The following is a 22,281-nucleotide window of genomic DNA, read 5'->3' on the forward strand; positions in this document are numbered from 1 at the left end:
TGGACATATATAAGTAAGTAGATAATAGTTGTAATTTTTTCGAAGAAGTTTCTCTTCTAATGTTGACTCTTCCATCATTACTAGAGGATTATGGATCTTATAACTTTGTATTATAATTATTACGTTAGATACACTTTCTACAATGTTAGGAGTCGTTTGGTAGTGTATTAGGAAATATAATGCATGCATTAGGTGTGTATTAGTAGTACCTTGTTTGGTACATTTTTTCTTGCCTTGCATTAGTTATACACTCTATTGTGTATTAAGTTGTGTATTACTAATACCAAGTAATTCTAGGTATTAGTAATACATAGCATTTTAACACTTGCATTAGATTAAATAATTACAAAACTACCCTCAAAGCCTTTTTAAAATATTTCCTAACATTTTCTCCTCTTTTCATTTTCTTTCTTGTCATATGTTTTTCTTTTTATTTTTATTTGTTTTTCAATGTCTTTTAATTTGTTGGTGTCTTAATAGACTTTATGGCATCTCAAGTATCATTTTTTTTAAAAAAACAATCTAATTTCAACATAGTATAATAAAAAAATTTACTATTGTGGTGATAAATTTGATAAAAAAATTCTTTGCCAGCTTTTCACAATTATTTTTTTACTCAAATAATACAACTATTTAATATTATTTTTGAAAAAAAGAAGAAGAGTTAATGATATTTTAGCAAAGAATTTTTTTTAATGTTTTAGCAAAGAACTTTGTTGCAAAGGAAGTGTATAAATAAATAAAGTGTGAAGGATATTTTTGTAAACATATATTTTTAAATAGAAATCATGCAAGATTTGTTATTTTTAATACATCCAACCAAACAGTGTATAAGAAATAATGCTTGCATAACTAATACAAGCATTACTAATGCAAGCACTACTAATGCAAACATTACTAATGCACCCTATTTTGCATTGTTCTTATACACTCTACCAAACGACCCCTTAGAGGACACATGCTTGTTTAAGTACCGGAGAATAATATAGTGTTCGGAAAAAAAATCAAAGAGTTTAGATGGTGGTAGTTGTGGTGGCGGAAGGTAGTAATAACTAATAGTAATAGTAATAATAATAATAAAAAATGGTGTTGGTTGACGATATATTGTGATGACTGCTGGTAATTATTGGTAGTGTTCTGGTAATGATAGTTGGTGGTGATCATGATCGTAAAGGATGTCTAGTGGTAGTAACAATTGACTATGGTGGTTGTGATTGAGGATGATGGATGTGATTGAGTAGTAGGTGGTGGTAGTTAATAATGGTGGATGATGATGGTTATTGATGAAATCGAATGGAGTAGCCAAGTAGTGGTGAATCGTAATACTTGTCAATATTTTTTAATAGACATTTTAATGATGTTGCAACTTTGTTATATATCTTAATTATTTAGACTTGTTAAAGGGTTGTAAAACAATAACAAAAAGATGCACTTAATAATTAAGATATATATTAAAGATATGAATAACTAAGATTCATTACTTAAAATAATTTTTACTTAGTAACTGAAATTTAAATAATTAAAATTAAAATTTTCGTTAAGCGTCAACAAATAAGGTTTTAATCTCACTCCGAATTTCACTTTCCTTTCTCTATCCTCTCCTTCCTAGGTTTCCTATACTCAATAATTGTTTTCACTAGTATATATGTTGCAATGTTGACAGAAGCGAAATCAGAGTTAGGAGTTAGGGGTTCTAAATTTTAAGACAGACGAGAAAAATATTGCAACACTAGTGTGAAAAAAAAAATTTCACTGCCTTTACTTACTACTGAACTGTCAATCATTTTTGTTCTCACAAATTAATATATATATATATTTACTTAATTTTCTAATACAATTACAGCCTTTATGAAAAAGCTAGTTGGTTCGTCCGAACTTATAAATTTCACTATGAATTTAGAGAAATGAAACATACAAACTTACAAAGTATGTCAGGGTATGAAATAATCCCAAGGGTGAATTGATTAGAGTTGAGACCAACAATGAAACAAGGACATGGGTGAATCTATCATCATATAAAATTATTATGCTATGCGCGAACAAAATCTTATATGTAATTTTTACTATTAATAAAAGATTGGGAAGCTATATATAAAGTGTAGAATTTCTCTTTCTTAACAATGTGAGGCCTTTTGGAAAAAATTATGTATAAATTATAGGAACCACATATTATAAGTACTAAATAACACCCTATCCCTTAGGGGTCGTTTGGTTTGAAAATGAGTTATGATGGGATAAGTTATGTTGGGATAAGTTATGTTGGGATTAGTTATGATGGGATAAGTTGTGTTGGGATTATTTTTTATTGAGTGTTTTGGTTTGTTGTATTCAAAATAATAAATTTTAAGAACAATTTATTTGTTTACAAAAATGCCCTTCATTAATGTAAAAAGTGATATAACAAAAGGGTTGAAAGAGACATTTTTGTCATTTACCTATTTTATCCCGGGATAAGTTATCCCGGGATTACTATACCACCCAAGGAGAGGGATAACTTATCCCGGTACTAATTATTAATCCCGGGATAAGTTATCCCGAACTTGCCAACCAAACAACAAAATAAGCGGTACTATAATTTAATCCCGGGACTATTTGTTACTATACCTCACACCAAACGAGCCCTTATAGTTTTCTATTTACCAAAAATCCCTTAAAAATGATGTTTGCGGGATACATAGTGTTGTGCACGGGATACATTAGGTTTGATACATTCCACATAACGGAATACATAGCGTTGTGCACGGGATATATTAGGTTTGATACATTCCACATAGCGGGATACATAGCGTTGTGCACGGGATACATGCGGGATACATAGCGTTGTGCACGGGATACATAGCGTTTGATACATTCCACATAGCGGGATACATAGCGTTATGCACGGGATACATAGGTAAATAAGGAATTTTTGAAAATTTTGAAATAAGTAGGGATAAATGGATATTAAGGTAAGTAAAGGAGTGTCGTTAAGTAATTTGTCCAAAAATTATATAGGCTTGGCCCAAAATGGGATGATATCACACCTTGTTAAGAATATTTTTGAATTAACTGAACCCAACAACTAATATCAAAGATCAGGTCCAACGGGAGGAGTATGGCTAAGGCAGATGAAAGGACGGGGCTCGATGTTGCAAGCTTAGAGAAGCTCACATACAAAAAGAAGCTAGCTAGTTGCAGGCGTCAGCTGCCATATATACTCAGACGATGATGATATCACATAGTGAATCTCAAAATTGACTCGTGGATCATGGTGATGAGCCATGTAAAATTTTTGAGGGGGGAGATTATTGAGTGTGCGAATAAAGTCTCACATTAATAGCTAAAAAGATTTAAAAGCTACATATTAGGTGTAAGATTGGGTGAGGCCTTTTTGCAGAAAATCAATTTAACCCAAAATATACAATTTCACACTTCGTTAAAAATATCTTTAAATTGATTTAACTCAATGTAAATTAATATATTAGTTTTATATTTTACACTTGGGTTAAAAATATACAATTTTTTTTTTTTTCAAATTTCACAATTTTCACGACCACAATCTAATAGTTACGTGAGTATCTTTTGACTACCAAACCGAGTGTTTTTTCATTTTATTTCTACTGTTTAAAGTAAGGGAAACCCTATTTATTTATTTTATATAAAAGCATAGCCTATATGATATTCACACGTATGTACTCATTCATCATTCAACCTTGTCCTTATAATAACTTTATACCTGTTTTTCTGACCATTCATTTCTTGACACGTGTAACATAGTATGGGACCCACTGAATGACATGGCAACAGTGTCCACGTGTAACTGTTCATGACCGTACTAAGCTTACATGGGAAAAATGCTTGATTACGATACTAGAAAAAATAAACTGACGTGATTTGGATTGGTCATAGAATCCGGTTCATTGTTCCTCGTATCTTCCTTTAAGATCTTCCTTTTTCCTATTTAAATCTATAAACCTTAACTATAGACAGTCAGATAACTGTTTTTTATTTATGTACATAGTCAATCGAAAAGTTAAATATGAGAGTCAACAAAAAGAACGTCATCTATTATGTTATAACTTATAAAATAAAAGTTAATATACAAAAATAGTTTTAAAAAATAAAATGTAGTTGTTCTCTACATATTCATATGACATCTAAACAGATTAAGTGGAATACGCGTGCAAAATACACCTGGTTAGATGACAAAAAAAATACACAACAAATATCGGCTATAAGGTAATATTAGTGAGATACGACTAATAAAAAATTTTCATTGATCATCTTCATATGTTCGTGTGAATAAGAGATATATATGATGATCCACATTGAACATTCACAAAAAATGTGCAATATTATTTTGTGCTAAACTTATTATTCAAATCTTCGCTTAAATTTTCTGAATTGATAATTAACACTTAAATTTATGTAAAGTTGAAATGGACATATATGTTTTACGTGTTATAATACACATAGGACATCACATACACAAATTGTCACATAGGCTACATGTATCTGTTTATTCAACTTTATATAAATTTAAGTGTCTACTTATGTAAATTCAAAGTTTGAAGGCATATTGTCGATAACAGTTGAGCCCAATTAGTTAAAGGCAAATAAAGCTCTTCAAACCAGACTATCAATCTCCTCTAAGAAAAAATTCTTATGTAATCACGTTCAATAAGATATCTATTCTTCTAACAAGGAAAAAAGAACTAGATTTTTCTCCTCATCATTGAAATCCTCCATTTAATCGCAGTGTGATGCTCTCAAAAAGCTTAATTCTCTAAGGCCAAAACGAATAGATCAAGAATTTGACATGAAATCCGCCCATTCCGATCCTTGCTAGTTGCATCCCCATATATGTATACGTATATTAAGAGAACCCCATGGTCCTTCCTCACTTTGTTGATGCAATAAATTAAACCTTTTTCTATTCCACGAGCAGAACACCAGAAATTAAATACAAATATATATATATCATGCCTTAAATCTAATATCATGCAATTGTTTTCATTATTTTATGAAGATTTTTAGACGGTATTACAAAGAGTATTGTGTAGTAGTTTGCCCACGATTTTTAAAAGAATGTAGAGTGCACATAGAAAAATAAATAGTATCATGGGACGATATCGTCTAAAATAGTTACATAAAGTAATTTTTGATAGACAAATTATCATAATTATGAGTCCGGAGTCAAAAGGGCAAAAAAAAATTGCCAAAAATTCCAAAAGGGCATATCATATTTATTTAAAACTAAAAAGGCAAAATCAGTACTGTCGAAGTGATTTACCACTAACACATATTGATGCCGTTTGCCCCGTTAAAAATAAAAATCGCTGCCCTGACAGCGATTTTGTGCAAAACTTGTTTTCCATTTTTTTTTCACAAAAATCGCTGGGACAGCAACGATTATTTAGTTGATTTTTTTTTCTCCCTCTAATATCGCTGCTATGGCAGCGTTTTCATTAAAAAAAAAATCTTAGAAATCGCTGCCCTGGCAGCGTTTTTCTTAATTTTTTTATTTTAAAAATAAAAAATAAAATTGTATTGAAAATATATCGTTTTTAATTTATGTATTTTTCTGTCTTGAAATTTCTTTATGTAATTTTCTGTCTTGTTACTAATATAATAATATATCGTTGTTAAAATATAAAATTTATGTTTGTTATTTATTTATTTTTTACGAAAAACGCTTTCAAAAAAAATTTAAAAAATTAAAGAAAAATGCTAGCGACCTTTTTTTAAAAAAAATAAAAATTTAAGAGAAAACACTGCGATTTCAATTTTATTTTTTTTTATAGAAAAGCTGCCAAAGCAGCAATTTCATGAAAAAAAATTAATTTCTTTTCTATGAAAACGTTGGAATAGCAGCGATATTAGTTGGAGGAAAAAAATTGGAGTTAAATAATTGTTGTTGTGCCAGCGATTTTTGTGAGAAAAATTGCAAGCGGCGTTAATATGTGTCAAAGAGAAATCGCTTCGGCAGTAGCGATTTTGCCCTTTTCGTTTTAAAAATATATGATGTGCCCTTTTAAAATTTTTGACAATTATTTTTGCCTTTTTAGCTCCGGATTCTCATAATTATTGTCCTTACTCCTTAATTGTCGTAATTTAATGCATAACACTATTCAATTGAGAATGAGATAAATATCTAACAATAAAAAAATCAATTAGGTCTTTAAAAGACGTAACATTTTACGTTAAGAGAATTGGATTCAATTGTGAAAAAAAAATCCTCTTATTTACGACTGCAAGAGATTATTAGGTTTCTGAAAAGAAGTACACTACTATTTTGCAATGAAATGTCATAATCTTACGTATTTATTTCTTGATTTTTTGTATTAATACTTACTGTTAATTACTTTATTGTCTAGCAAGTAAATAAGGAAGTACATAAAAATTATTAATACAATAATAGAGTTATTGCAGATATAGGATTTGACAGTGATGAGCTACTTAGACAACTTTCTAGGAATTCTACTTGCTTCCATTCTTGAGACAAAACCTGCAAATATCAATGTCCAATTAATTCACAAAATCTCCCCTAATAAAAAAAGTTTAAATTTCATGTCCTAGTTGACTTTATAATTTTAAATATCTCGAGTATTTACGGTTAGGGTCGTTTGGTAGACTGTATTTGAAAAAATAATGCATACATTAACTTTGTTTATTACTAGTATCTTATTTGGTACATTTTTAAACTTATTTGTAACTAATGCAATACATTCTATTTAGTATTGTAACGACCTATCTCATTGTTATGGTTGTTAAGACCATAGTACCCTCGTATAGGTCCAGTGACAGATTCAGAATTTTCAACTTGTGGGTGTTCACTTCTTTTGATATAAAATTATTATAAATACATAGTATAAGTTAAGTGCATAAATATTTTAACGCGATACTTAAAATATTAATGAGAACAAAATAAGATTAATACTATCATTACAAAAAAAACAAAAAACAAAACTTGAAGGATTTCTTAACAAGATAGCGAAAATTTCACAAGAAAAAATAAGAAAAGTAATTGAATATGACTTTTAAGTTTTTTCATGTTACGAGAAATTCATAAAACGTAAAAGAAATTAAGACTAAAAGTTAAGTATACCAAAAACAAAAATAAAAAAGAGAAGAAAATGTGTAAATAATTGTTATCAATGAGAATTGAATTGAACCCTTGACATCCCAAAAGACACAACTTTCAAACTAGCTTTTGAACTAGAGCACCCGTTAAGAAATTTGTTAATTGAATGCTGAACATTTAATATAATCAGATATTAAAGAAATTACTATGTATAGATAAACAATTTTATGTCGAGTGTAATGAATATTCGAGCACCCGAAAAAGTGTATATGGATCCGCCCCTGATGGTGGGTGGATTAGAAGAAGAAGAAGAGGAGAGAGGGTTGGAGAAGGGGTTGGGGGCGGCGAAGGGATGGTTGAAGAAGAAGATAGGTTTTTTCTTATAATTAAATTATTACTTTTAAGAAAATTAATATTTTAGTGTAAAATATTGTTTAAACGCGTGCAATTACCCATTTTCAATTCAGTAATATTAATGACATATAAGCTCGTTCAATGATAAGAGGGGTTTAAAATAGGAAAAATGTTAGCCCATAAGATTTACTTACCATCTTTTTAGTCCAATTTATTTAAACTATCTAAAATGGTCATTCAGCCCTAATTCCCCCCCCCCCCCTCCCCCCAAAAAAAAATAAAAAAATAAAATAATAGTCACATGTTTCTTCTACATCACTCTTTGCCCTTCTTTTTCTTTTTTCATGCGACTTTTTCTTTTTCATCGTTTCTTTAAGAATGAAATGAAAAGGCAAAAGCTCATCAAAAAGGCGGAAGATTCTATCATTACAATCTTTAAAATCAATAAGGGATAGAGCATGAATGGCAGCAAAACTACTGAAAGGACTACTAAGTATTGGAAATTCTTAATTCCCTCCAAAGTGAAATAGAAATAAGGAAATAATGTATTGTATATACAATGCATATGTATATATGTATATATTTTATGCATAGATATACATCATATATACATGATTATACACTATTTATACAATATTGATATATTAAATTACTATTTATATAATACCGGTACATTATACATACAATTATTTTGTTGAGATTTTTTTGTCCTTTGTATGGAAGAGTTAGAAATTTGCTCCATCACCGTTGTTTTCATTTTATAATGTGAGAAATACCTTGAGATATAAAAAAACAAGCATCTTACCTACGGTTTTTCTCCCATCTAGCCACGGTTCTAGCATGGCTAAACCTCACATTTTTTTGTTGCTTTAGGGATATTTTTTATGTGAAAAAAATTATGCTATATTTATTGTAAACTGATTACTTTATATATATAAAAGTAACATAGCTTTTATCTCAGCTATCCTGTATGATAACATGACTGTTGGTGCCCTTTTGAACAGGGAGATAAGGGATTGAAATTCATTGGACTGAATTTGTCTTCTCCACGATTTCAGGGAAATGAAAATAAATTCTCAAAGACTCATAAACTAATCTGTAAAGTTGTCTATAAATGTAAAATAATATGTAACCCCTTATTTTGAGGCAACTATTAGCCTCTTAGAATGTCTTGCCTGACCTTGAATTCTTTGCTTCTCAGTGTTGACAAAACCAAAGGTGTAGACTGTTGATAGCTATAGGTTTAAGGTATAAAAGGCTCCACACATAGTTACATAGCTTTTTTCTCAGCTATCATGTATGATAACACGACTGTTGGTTTCCTCTCGTGCCGAGAGATAAGGGATCAAAATTCATTGGATTGGACATGTCTTCTCCACGATTTCATGGAAATGAAAATAAATTTTCAAAGATTCATAAACAAAATCTGTAAAGTTGTTTATAAATGTAAAATCATATATAACCCCTTATTTTGAGGCAACTATTTCATAGCCTCTTAGACTGTCTTGCCTAACCTTGAGCTCTTCGCTTATCAGTGTTGACAAAACCAAATGTGCGAACTATTAATAGCTATAGGTTTAAGGTATGAAATTTTTTTCTGTCTCCTTAGTCCTCACTCCCTGACTCCATTCTTCGAAGGAAGGGCAGTTGAACTCATATATATATACGTGCGCGCGTGTGTGCACGTATGTGTGGGTAGGTGGGGTCTCCCAAGTCATCCTATATTTAAGAAAGTAAAGAAGAGTTAAGAATTTTGTGATCTAAATTAAAGATATTGTAGAGTGTATCAAAATATCTTTTAATCTTATCTTAAACCATGTCTATAGACCAAAGAAGAAAATAGGAGACCAAAGAAGAAAATAGTTAAAAGCTATAGTTAAAAGCAAATGTGCGAACAATTGATAGCTATAGGTTTAAGGTATGAATTTTTTTTCTATCTCCTCACTCCCTAACTCCATTCTCCAAAGGAAGGGCAGTTGAACCCATATATATATATACTAGTAAAGAAAGTCCGGGCGCTGCTCGGGCCCAACATTAATAAAGTTATATTGTTACTCTCTCTGTCTCATATTAGATGAGAATCTTACTAAAAATATTTTTTTCATATTATTTGAGCACTTATTAAATTAGGATAGAATTAATTAATTCTTTTCCATTTTATCCCTACAATTAATATGACCATTCCTATATTGTATGTGTATTTTTTGTAACTCATTTCAATGTGCATTGATATAAACAAAGGGCAAAATGGTGAAGTCTTCCAATGTATTAATGATTTCTTAATCACCGTGTAAAGTTGGAAGTGCCCATCTATTATGGGACGGAGGGAGTATAGTTTATGTATTGTTATAAAATTAGTAAGATTGTTATAATATATTTTGCTCATAAGTGAGCTAATATAGAAACTTATTTGTCATTTGTCTTTTTAATTTCAATTTTAAATAGCAAATAAATGTAGCGATAAGATTGAGGGTAGAAATGAAGCATATCTTTGTAAATTTAAGTAAAAATAAACAGAGTAGAAGTAACATTAGGGTTATCGATAGGACGATTCATTCAGTTATTTTTAAAAAAATTATATCATTCAATTTTTCGGCTATTTTATAATGTATAACCAAAATTAAAATTTTAAAATCATCCCAATCCTAATTTATGTGACACAAGCAGTACAAAAATTAGTCTTTTTTTTTGTTGTCTTGTAGATATTTTAAGTTATTATTTATTGTAAATTATAGTACTTTTTATTAAAGTTTTTAATAACATATGTTACTTTTTATGTTTGAGAGTTAAACCAACTTTTTTTATGTCTTTTAATTTCATATGTGTTTTGTCCTTTTCCATTTTCAAAAACTAATACTCTCTCCGTCCCATATTAGATGAGATTCTTACTAAAAATATTTTTTTCATATTATTTGAGCACTTATTAAATTAGGATAAAATTAATTAATTCTTTTCCATTTTACCCCTACAATTAATATGACCATTCCTATATTGTATGTGTATTTTTTGTAACTCATTTCAATGTGCATTGATTTAACAAAGGACAAAATGGTGAAGTCTTCCAATTTATTAATGATTTCTTAATCACCGTGTAAAGTCGGAAGTGCCCATCTAATATGGGACGGAGGGAGTATAGTTTATGTATTGTTATAAAATTAGTAAAGATTGTTATAATATATTTTGCTCATAAGTGAGCTAATATAGAAACTTATTTGTCATTTGTCTTTTTAATTTCAATTTTAAATAGCAAATAAATGTAGCGATAAGATTGAGGGTAGAAATGAAGCATATCTTTGTAAATTTAAGTAAAAATAAACAGAGTAGAAGTAACATTAGGGTTATCGATAGGACGATTCATTCAGTTATTTTTAAAAAAATTATATCATTCAATTTTTCGGCTATTTTATAATGTATAACCAAAATTAAAATTTTAAAATCATCCCAATCCTAATTTATGTGACACAAGCAGTACAAAAATTAGTCTTTTTTTTTGTTGTCTTGTAGATATTTTAAGTTATTATTTATTGTAAATTATAGTACTTTTTATTAAAGTTTTTAATAACATATGTTACTTTTTATGTTTGAGAGTTAAACCAACTTTTTTTTATGTCTTTTAATTTCATATGTGTTTTGTCCTTTTCCATTTTCAAAAACTAATACTCTCTCCGTCCCATATTAGATGAGATTCTTACTAAAAATATTTTTTTCATATTATTTGAGCACTTATTAAATTAGGATAAAATTAATTAATTCTTTTCCATTTTACCCCTACAATTAATATGACCATTCCTATATTGTATGTGTATTTTTTGTAACTCATTTCAATGTGCATTGATTTAACAAAGGACAAAATGGTGAAGTCTTCCAATTTATTAATGATTTCTTAATCACCGTGTAAAGTCGGAAGTGCCCATCTAATATGGGACGGAGGGAGTATAGTTTATGTATTGTTATAAAATTAGTAAAGATTGTTATAATATATTTTGCTCATAAGTGAGCTAATATAGAAACTTATTTGTCATTTGTCTTTTTAATTTCAATTTTAAATAGCAAATAAATGTAGCGATAAGATTGAGGGTAGAAATGAAGCATATCTTTGTAAATTTAAGTAAAAATAAACAGAGTAGAAGTAACATTAGGGTTATCGATAGGACGATTCATTCGGTTATCTTAAAAAAAATTATATCATTCAATTTTTTGGCTATTTTATAATGTATAACCAAAGTTAAAATTTTAAAATCATCCCAATCCTAATTTATGTGACACAAGCAGTACAAAAATTAGTCTTTTTTTTTGTTGTCTTGTAGATATTTTAAGTTATTAGTTATTGTAAATTATAGTACTTTTTATTAAAGTTTTTAATAACATATGTTACTTTTTATGTTTGAGAGTTAAACCAACTTTTTTTTATATGTCTTTTAATTTTATATGTGTTTTGTCCTTTTCCATTTTCAAAAACCAATACTCTCTCCATTTTATTTTATATGTCATTTCTTTTTATAAATATATTGGTTATTCCCTCTTCTTATTAGAACACATGTTGACTTGTGGTGAATAGTTATTCCCTCTTCTTATATAGTAATACACCCGCACACATGTGTGTGTGTGGATAGGTGGGGTCTCCCAAGTCATTCTATATTTAAGAAAGTAAAGAAAAGTTAAGAATTTTGTGATCTTAAGTAAAAGATATTGTCGAGTGTATCAAAATATCTTTTAATTTTATCTTAAAACATGTCATATAGATAAAAAAGAAAATAGAAGACAAATAAATTAAAATTGAGAAAGTAATATTTGAGGATAGAAATTTGATGAGAGCATTAAGTTGTAATTGGAGCCATGTTGATGTAAAGCTCTATGTGGTTGGTCAAAGATAGCAAAAAAATCGTATCCCGTCAAAGTCCAAGGTCTCATGTTCTCAAGTCCTTGGCTTAGAATGTCATATCATAATAATAATCTTTATCCCTAAATTCCGGATGACCCTAATTTTATTTAACTATTTTATTATACTATATAGTATACTACTACTTTATATTGCTACACCAAAAGTGTGTGCAATTTTTTGAAGAATGTGCAAAATTCTAATCTGACTCCTACACATGTATAAGTTTCCTTTGTCAGTATAGAAGCTCAATTAAAATTTCAAAAGGGAGGCCCCCACTTATTATTATTAATTGTTTTTCAAGAATAATATCCAAAAACATAAACCCCTCAATTTATGAAATTTCAACTTATGATCACTGTTTATCTAATTAAACCCCAAGTGGTTCACATCTTTTCATATGTTCCTTGACCAACTATTCATCCTTTTCAAATGTTAAATATGAATTTATTCATTGATTTTTCAAAAATTAAACTTTATGTTTATATAATTCCAAAGTTAATAAGAAATAATATTTTATCTAGAAGAGGTGTCGAAATGTATACGAGATATTTAATAGCATTATTTATCTAAAGTTGCGAGAAATAAAGAAATAAGTGGTTCAAGAGATTGTTGTTATAGTATAGTATTTTGGCAATGGATGTGGCTGACATATATGGTCTTCTCGGTTTGAAATTTGTAGATATATGATGCATAAGTGCATTTTTAAATTAATTTGGTTTTAATTAATATTTATGTTTTTTCAATTTGGATGTGTATAACTAGGCATTTAAATTAGGATCATAAAATTGTACAAATAGACACACGTGATATGTCATGTAGAACGTGTACATCTCAGACAATTTTTCATGTAGGTTGCGTATGTTTTCAACTTTTTGATAGTTTAAGTATCTGTTTGTGCACATCTGAAATTGAATGACATAGATAAAGTTGAAACTAAGTTAAAGACACATTTTCATGTGTTATGCCCCTTTATATGCATGATGTTTGTGTAGTAAAATACTCACCAAGTACTACAAAATGAAATGGATATAGTGTTATTATTATATATATCTACTGATTTATTAATATCTCAAATCTACACTTGAGTAGTTTCACAAGAACAATCTCTTGTTCTTAGTGTTTAATTTAATGTGCACCACTAAACAAATTAAAATTAGTGACAAGACAAAAAATTTACACCTAAATAGTAATATTCACAACTAATTTTATTTAGTGATGAATTAGCGATAAATCATTTATATATTTAAGTTATGATTTAACTTAAGAGGGGAAGAAATATTTAGTGGATGAGTCAAGCATCATAGATTTTGTCCATGTCACACAAGAGATTAATATTTTAATCAACACTCAATTATATAATGTCTTTGTTTTTTTAATCATATCCCAATTCTCACATTTGTCCCACTCCTAAACTTATAGTAATAGTAGTTCAATAATTTTATGTAATAAAGTCACTTCAAAGACCAGAAGGGTGGTGGCAAAGCATTATATAGAATTAAGAAATCATAGTAACAAAAAGACATAAAAAGGGGTTGACCAAATTTATTTGATTTTATGATTATGATTAGTGTTTTTTTCTTTCTTTTTGTGTTGGGGTGGGGGTTTATGTTGTTCCCAATGCCATTTAAGCATGTGAGTCAAGAAAAGTTAAAAGTGTCATGTTAGAATTGCTTAGGTAATGGACTAATTAATTAGTGCCTCCCACTAATTATACTACTAATTAATTAATTAATTTCTTTTTGCTTATTATGAGTAGTTTTGATACTTGTTGCTTTCCACTCTTTTTTTTCTTTGCCCTTTTGACTATAGCCTTTTATAACTCACTTTTGGACAAGACAGAGATCCATAAATTGCTTAGAGAATTTCTCTCTTTTTGAACACAAAAAAAATTTAATTTCCCCTCTAAACTTTGTTTTTCTCATTGATTAGATTTTTTTTATTTTGTGATTCTTTGAAAATTTCCTAACTTTGACCATGCTACATTTTCTTAATTGATATTTATCCATGAAGTTAAAACTTACAAAAATAAAATTTGAGTTTGAAATATCAGTGAATTAAGACTTACTATGAATAATTATTAGGGTTTTTTTGTGGTGAAAATTGTCCTTCAAAGATGTAGGCAAATCAGGTGCTTAAATGTAACACTTGTCTAATATACAAACTTAGAGTTTAAGTTATATATATGGCAAAAAGATTTCTACATAGGTCATTCACAAAACTTTATAGGTAATTCTTTAATTAAAATGTGAAATTTATAATTTTTTAAAAACAAATAGATTAACTGGTACAACAAATAAAAAAAATATAATAGTGTAAACATTTGTTTCTTATACTAACCATGTATATAACTTGAAACTCATATGGTTTACCACTTAATGATGATTATTATGTTGAAATGGGAGTTTGTTAGGGTTTTGCCCTGATTTTCTTACCATAATTTAAGATTTATTTTTCCTTAAAGAAAAAAAAAAACATTACCATAAATGTTTTTACTTTTCTTGAAAGGAAAATATAATATTTTTTCATATTTAGTTTATTCTCTCCTTTTAGGACTTTTTTTTTAGTAAGAAAAGATTTTAGGACTCTATAAATATAGGTTTGTCTCTTCTAACACAAAACAATAACATCCACAATGTAGTCGTTTAAGACTTTTGTTTATGGGGAGATTTATTCTCTCTAAAGTTTCAATGTTTTTCTTTATATTAGTTTTGATATAATAATATTTTGATTTTTAGTATAAGTTTTTGTTATCTGATTTATCAACCATATGATTTGCAAATTGCAAGCTTCCGCATGACGCCCTAATCACCCCTTCATAACCCAACAAGTGGTATCAGAGCACATGGTCTAACGATCCCATGGTTCAATGATCCAATGGTTCAACAAGATTGAAGAAAGGTTCAAGATGGTTTCAAATCAATTTGTAATCAACGTGATGATAATGAAGATTTTTGTGCTACTACATGTGGAGAAAAAAAAATTCAAATATATTTTCAACAATATCCTGCTGCTCCATCGTTTAAAACAAAATCAATTTTCAACTCATGCTTATTTTAGAGCATGGGCTCCAACTTTCAACCCCTGCAAACTTTAATGCTCGGGCTCCACTTTTAACTCATGTATCTTTACTTTTAATGCATGAGCTCCACTTTTAACTCATGCATCTTATTTTTAACGCATGAGCTCCACTTTCAACTCATGCATATTACTTTTAACGCATGAGCTCCACTTTTAACTCTTTTTTTTTTTTTTTTTTTTTTTATTTATTAAAAAGACATAATATTATTATATGATATGACCAATTGGCCTACATAATTAAAAACTAATAAAAAGACATTAAAACTGTAGAGAGAAAATTTTTCCACAAACAAAACTCTTAAACGCCTACATAATTCAATGTGAAGATGCTTTAATCCTTGGATAAATTGCAATTGCATAAAATAATCTCTTTAATTTGATCATCTTAATTATCTCAATCATTGCCTAGAAATGTAAGCCCTGACAAAAATACTCGCATAAAACTAGATAAATTAAGAAAATAAATCAATAACTTGTTATATTCTATTTATTTTTTTTAAAATGTATTTTTTTGTAACCATTTACTCAATGGGAAAGGGAAAGGGAAAGGGAAAAGGAAAAGGAAAGAGTTTAACGTTAGTACATTAACGATATAAATTTGTATATACAATTAGATTATTAGTTTAAAAGACAATATTATAGGTACTAATTATATTAATAAAAAATAATGACTTATTACCAAAAAAAAATATGATGGTAGTGTCCGAGCCAACTTTTGGGATAAACGAAAAAAATCATCTAGTGTTTTTTGTCTTTGTTGAGTCTTGAACTTGAGAGTTGAGACCCAGAGTTGTCAACCACGTCATTGATCACTAGGTCACACCTTTGGATGTATGACTTATTACAATATGTTAAATTGCATTGATAATGTAGAAATAATTTATTTATTTGATTTTCCACCTGGTGTCTAGAGTCCACATTGGAGCCCCAACTAAATTCGAATTGCGTTCTGCAAAGTCCATTTAGGAGTGACGCTCCTGATAAATTTTCTCCATATCCAACACTCAAATTCAAAACTTATGATTAAGGATGAAGTAGTCCCTAGAAATAGTTTATTGTATCCATGTATGTAAGTTAGATTTTTTTATTTTATTTTATTTTAAAAAAAAAAAGAAAGACACTAATCCTGTGGAAACAATGATGGTTAAGTTAGTGCGTGAAGCCTATAGAAATGACAAAAATATAGAAGAGATAGAGCATTGACTTGTGTACTTTTTTCTCGATATCCCCTTTTATTTTGGTTGTGTAACATGCATGGCATACTTATCTTTCCATTGTTGGTATCTTATGATCTTAATTAGTAATTTATTGGAGTTACATAATAATACTTCCTCCGTTCATTTTTTACCTGTCTATTATATCAAAAATAAATATTCTTCTTTTACTTGTTCAATTTTAAAAAACTAAAAAATATTTATCATTTTACATCTATTTTATTATTCATTTTCAATATTTGAATGGGTAACTAATTAATAATAATAATAAATTTATTTCTCACTTAAACGTGAAGAATATCTTTTAACTGCCTCTTTGAAAAAAAATAAAAAAATTGAGGAGACAAGTGTGTAGAAGAATTTCATTTTGATATTTTTCTTGCATATAACGCGGTGCTTTATAGTATAATCCAAAGTGAATAAATACAATTTTTACTTGCAAAATTCAAACGTTTGAGATTATCTAGGACTATGTAGACAAAAATTGAGTACGCGCTTTTAACATTTCTTTTTGGAGTAAGTGGAAAATGACTAACCATAACGGAATCTTTAATTTTTATTATATTAAGGTACATAATATTATAAATTTTAAATTTATGCAATGATATATATATATATATATATATAAAATTAGTTTAGGGATAAGTCATTAATACTAATGGTAAAATATGAGAAAAAATAATTGTTTTTTTTATATATTCTTTCATTCACTTTTACTTGTTTACTCTAGGCTTTGTGGTCTCTTAAGAAATAATGATTAATATGAGTATTTTTTATCATAATGTTCATATTAATTGATATATAGTCCTTTTAATTAAAAAAAATTGATATATAGTCTTAAGTATTGTGAAATACTCCCTTTGTCCCTATTTACTTGTCAAATATTTCCAAATTCGATTTCTCCTTTTACTTGTCATTTTTTACAACAATTTTCTTTTTCTATTATATCCTCAATTTATTAATATTGAGTTAATGTCTTTAAAAACTGTAGTTAGTAAATATATTTGGTACCCTACCAATCTATAGTATAAAATGGTAAACACACTATATCAACCATTATTTTCGTAATAAGTGTGTCAAGTCAAAATTTGACAAGTAATAGAGACAGAGGGAGTAAGTAATTAGGAGAGAAAAATAAGAAAAACTAATTATTTTTTCCTAAATATGTTAAAAATGAAAAGTAAAAGTGAAAATCTATGAAATATTGGATAAGTGAAAGTGAACAATGGTATGTTAAAAATGACAAATAAAAATTAAAATCCATTTTTGAAATAGTGAGAGTAATTATGAATAAATTTAGTAAGATTAAAATTTTAACCAACACTACTACAATTAGAAAAAGCTACGTAATTAGACATACTTTACTACCATATATACTATTATTACCTATTTTAAAATATTAAGTATTCTATCACTAATTAAGATTTTCCTACGATATATTGAGAAAAATATATTTAGATACATGTATTTTTGCTACCAAATACACAAAAATAGGGAGATTAGAAGCAAGCGAAATGAGGAGGAGGCGAGTGAGATTCGTATGTATCTGAACAAGATACACACTAGATAGATGCATTATCTGAAATACCGGATACATGGGAGAGTGACGAGCGATATGGGAGAGAAGTGAGGGAGGCGCGAATTGTTATGTATCTCGGTTTCTAGATACACGTGAATCTACTTTGATGCAGTGTATCTAGAACAAATTACACATAATTATGATCCCCATGTATCACTAGATACATGTATTTGGATGTATCTGAACAACCCAAAATCTAGTAAAATATGTAATATTGCAAATTAAAATATATCTAAATATAATTAACTACTAAACTAATGAAATTTACGTAAATTTTCCTTTTACAATTAACTTTGTATTTATGCCAGCTAAAGAGTGTACTTCTTTATTTATTTATTTATTCATCGGATACGTTGAAGAGATAATCCCCATTAAAAGACACTTTAATTAACCATTTGATTTTCAATTTATTATTCTCTTTAGTATGACATGATAAACACGTACACTTCTGTATTTTAAAATTTTCATTGGATTTTTAGATTATTACTTAGTTTAATTATGGCAGTAAAAACTGTCACTTCATTTATATATATGGAAGATTAATTTGAATTAGACAAGTCCATAATCCCTTTTTTAACCACAGAAAAGATTAAAAAATGTTTAGGTAAATATTTTTCATATGAGGCCAAAAACTTTTTTATCTTTTTTGGATAAAAAAAGAAATGTAGTATATGCTAGTAATAGGTTCCAACATTCTTCCGTGGCTTCTATAGTCTATATCTATATATACTACTACAATTATATATCAAAGCAATTCACGCTACACGAGATTTGGCGATCGACAAATTTTATAGCTATATAGTAAAATTGTCATTGATCCTCTATTTTGTAGAACTAGCGATAGATTTTCATTAGCTACAAGTAAAATACCGATAGATTAAAGAAGAAGTTTGTAGCTAATATTAGTTTTTTTTTTAGTGTCAATAATCGAGATATATTGAATTTGAAAGGATATTTCTAAACAAGTGCGTCAAAAAATGTGTTAATTAATTATCATTTTTATCGAGATTTATCGAATTAAAAAAAATGTTGGTTAATTTCTTTTGATCGGTCTAAATTAGCTTTGGTGATCCCTTGCTATTATTCGTGAGCAATTAATATTGATAAAAAATAGGAAAGAAGCCAATATAATAGAGTATTAATATTTGAAATTAGCTCAAGCTAATGTGAACACCATATCAATATAATATTAAAAGAATATAGAGAAGAGACCTAAAGGAAAAGCACATATATTACTCTACCTTTTTCATTAATGAGAATCAAGGAGGTAAAAACTTGCACATATTCAATGTTAGTATTTTAATTTTTAATTAGTAAATTTGAATGAGAATTTGTATATATTACTCCCTTTCTTTCCTCTAGACTTATATGATACTTTAATTTTAAATATTTTGAATGGTTAATAGAGATAATTTGAAAGAAAACAAATACTAATACTTTCTTGATTACATGAAGCACAATCAAAACAAATTAAAGATAAAAACACCGCTTAAAATGAATCGAATAATGTATATACGATTTAAGAATAAGAATAGAGAAGTATTGAAAACATTCTTGACGTAAGGGTAAATTATTATCTCTAAACTATTGACAGCCTTAAAAACACTTTTTTACTTGACTACCTAACTTAGATACACCCGCGATATATCCCCGATCTACCACATGACATAACAAGTGGTCTCAAACTCTTGTAAGAGCATGAAACTCATAATTAAAAATCGAGAGAAGTGTTGAAAACACCCTAAACTTTGCGAGAATCTAGGGATGTATATCACTATTCACTCATGTTGCAAGATCGAGGGTATATTTAAGTTCACTTAGTCAAATAAAAATATTTTTTTAAGGTTATCAATAGTTTGGAAATGAACTGGCAATCTGCATCGAATTTAGAAGTGTTTTTCAACACTCTCTCATAAGAATACTACATGTAAAGATCTATTCATTAAATTGGTTAAATTGTGATGGGGTGAAGGTGGTGTGGGCATACAGAAGGGTTGATAAACTAAAAGTACTTAAACACAGTGTACATGATACTTGTTACAAGTAACAAATCCAAAAGTTGTTAGAAAGGAAAAAAAAAAAAAACTAAATAATCAAAATCTTTAAACAGTAAATTACGTGCACATTGTCCTTTTCCCTTTCCCCATAATCATGGCCCAACACCCTTTAAAAAGAGCTATAAACCACACACACCACTATCCATTATTCATTCCCAAATCAAACTTTTAGAAAGAAAAAAAAAATGTCTTCTTCTTCCAATAATAATTCCACACCTGCAATATCATCAGATAATCAATTACCATTTGGGATGTTCGAACCAATCCGAACACCAACAGGTTATTCTTGGTTACAACGTAACACAGCTTTATGTCAGCCGAGCGAGAAACGAGGACGTCGTAAACAAACCGAGCCCGGTCGGTTCCTTGGAGTAAGACGTAGGCCGTGGGGTCGTTACGCGGCAGAGATCCGTGACCCCACGACTAAAGAAAGACATTGGCTTGGAACGTTTGATACCGCTCAAGAAGCTGCTTTGGCTTACGATAGAGCCGCACTTTCTATGAAAGGCACTCAAGCTAGGACTAATTTTATTTACACTAGTGATAGTGCTAATACTAATTTCCCTTCACTTATTTCACCTTTTGAACATGTCCAAAACATGTTGAACCCTAATACACATTTCAACTTCAATACTCCTATGAGTAACAACAACGTTATCAAGAACACCAAGACTAAAATCATCACCACCACCACCACCACCACCAATTCTGATGAGTCATCGTCGTATGGCTCATCACCTAACGAGAACAAAAACTTCGTCTTTTTAAGTGATGACGATAACATGAATAATACAAATTCAGGTTATTTATTAGATTGCATTGTTCCCGATAGCTGCTTGAAACCACCACCACAACAACCTTCTTCTACTCCTCAGAGTAAAATGATCATAAAAAATCGTGAAGAAGAGAACAATGATCATCAAAACACTTTTTATGGTACTAATGGATTTTTCGATGAGGAAAAATACATGTCGTCATGGGAGAGTACTTGTGAGTTATCAGCCTTGACGAATAATTGCAACATGAATCAAATGATGGATGACGTGGCAGATGGAAGCTATTATTATCCAAACATGGAGATTAATAATGCAGCTAATTTTGATCATAATAATGATCAGCTGATGATGATGCCTAATCATGAAACTACTAATGCTGCTGCTGCTACTTTTGGTGATGTTGAATTTGGATACACTACTCTATTTTGATATATTTTATTTTATTTTATTTTATTTTCAGTGTAATTCCATCTAATGTACTTTTTTGCCAACCTAATTAATTCCTCCTTTCTCTTTTTCTTTTTTTCTAGTTTTTGGTGTCTTAAAGTTGGAATGTTAGTACTATAATATATTTAAGTATGGATTTTGTCAAGTGAAAAATATTTCGATATTATTTTACGTTTTTATTCAATGTTTTCAATTTATTTAAAAAATGGTGCAATCGTCACTTGACAGTTCAGAACCGATCAATATAACAACAACATTGGTTCCAAGAAACAAACATCATGTATGCTCATTATTAACAAGCTTATTATTTTTACAATAGTTGTTGTTTTACCACACTTGACCAATTCTTTGAAAAAAGCACAATATTGTAAAACTATGCATGTGTGTATTATTAATATTTTATCATACTGAAAATTGATCGAAATTTTTCAATATTTTTGGGATGTGATGTATGTTTTGATGTTTCAAAATGTGTTTGTATATAGTGTCTAAAAACATTATTCACTTTGATTTTATTTTTTTTGGAAAACATGAAACATGACTTACATCCCTAAGTTTTAAAACTATATTAAAAAAATACTCATAAGTTTGGCACAAAATTATTATTTTTATAATGAACTAGATAATACATTTTCTTCAAAATTATAACACAATATTTTAATAAAAACTATTAATAACACAATTACTAGCCACTATAATTAGTAACGAAGAACCGTAAGTGAAAAAAGATAAATAGTAATAATAATGATAATCTTCCAATATTGTACCAACAATCTCTTCATGATAAACATGGTCTGATGGCCAAAAATGGTAGATAGGAATTAGTTGGGG

The 22,281-nt window shown here is 28.7% G+C and overlaps 1 protein-coding gene across 1 annotated transcript; it reads left to right on the plus strand.

Moving 5' to 3' along the window:
• The first annotated feature begins 20,412 nt into the window (after nucleotides 1-20,412).
• Nucleotides 20,413-21,432, plus strand: LOC125812258 (ethylene-responsive transcription factor ERF086). The gene has a single exon (XM_049491778.1). It carries the CDS (start codon nucleotides 20,413-20,415, stop codon nucleotides 21,430-21,432), a length of 1,020 nt encoding a protein of 339 aa, XP_049347735.1.
• Nucleotides 21,433-22,281: the final 849 nt, after the last annotated feature.

Source organism: Solanum verrucosum, unplaced genomic scaffold (genome assembly GCF_900185275.1).
Source record: "Solanum verrucosum unplaced genomic scaffold, falcon-dt-bn FXZP01000115.1, whole genome shotgun sequence".
In the NCBI taxonomy this organism is placed as follows: Eukaryota; Viridiplantae; Streptophyta; class Magnoliopsida; order Solanales; family Solanaceae; genus Solanum; species Solanum verrucosum.

Bases quoted from the DNA above. Each gene is read 5' to 3' on its own strand.
- LOC125812258 (XM_049491778.1), top strand. From the start codon at position 20,413: ATGTCTTCTTCTTCCAATAATAATTCCACACCTGCAATATCATCAGAT.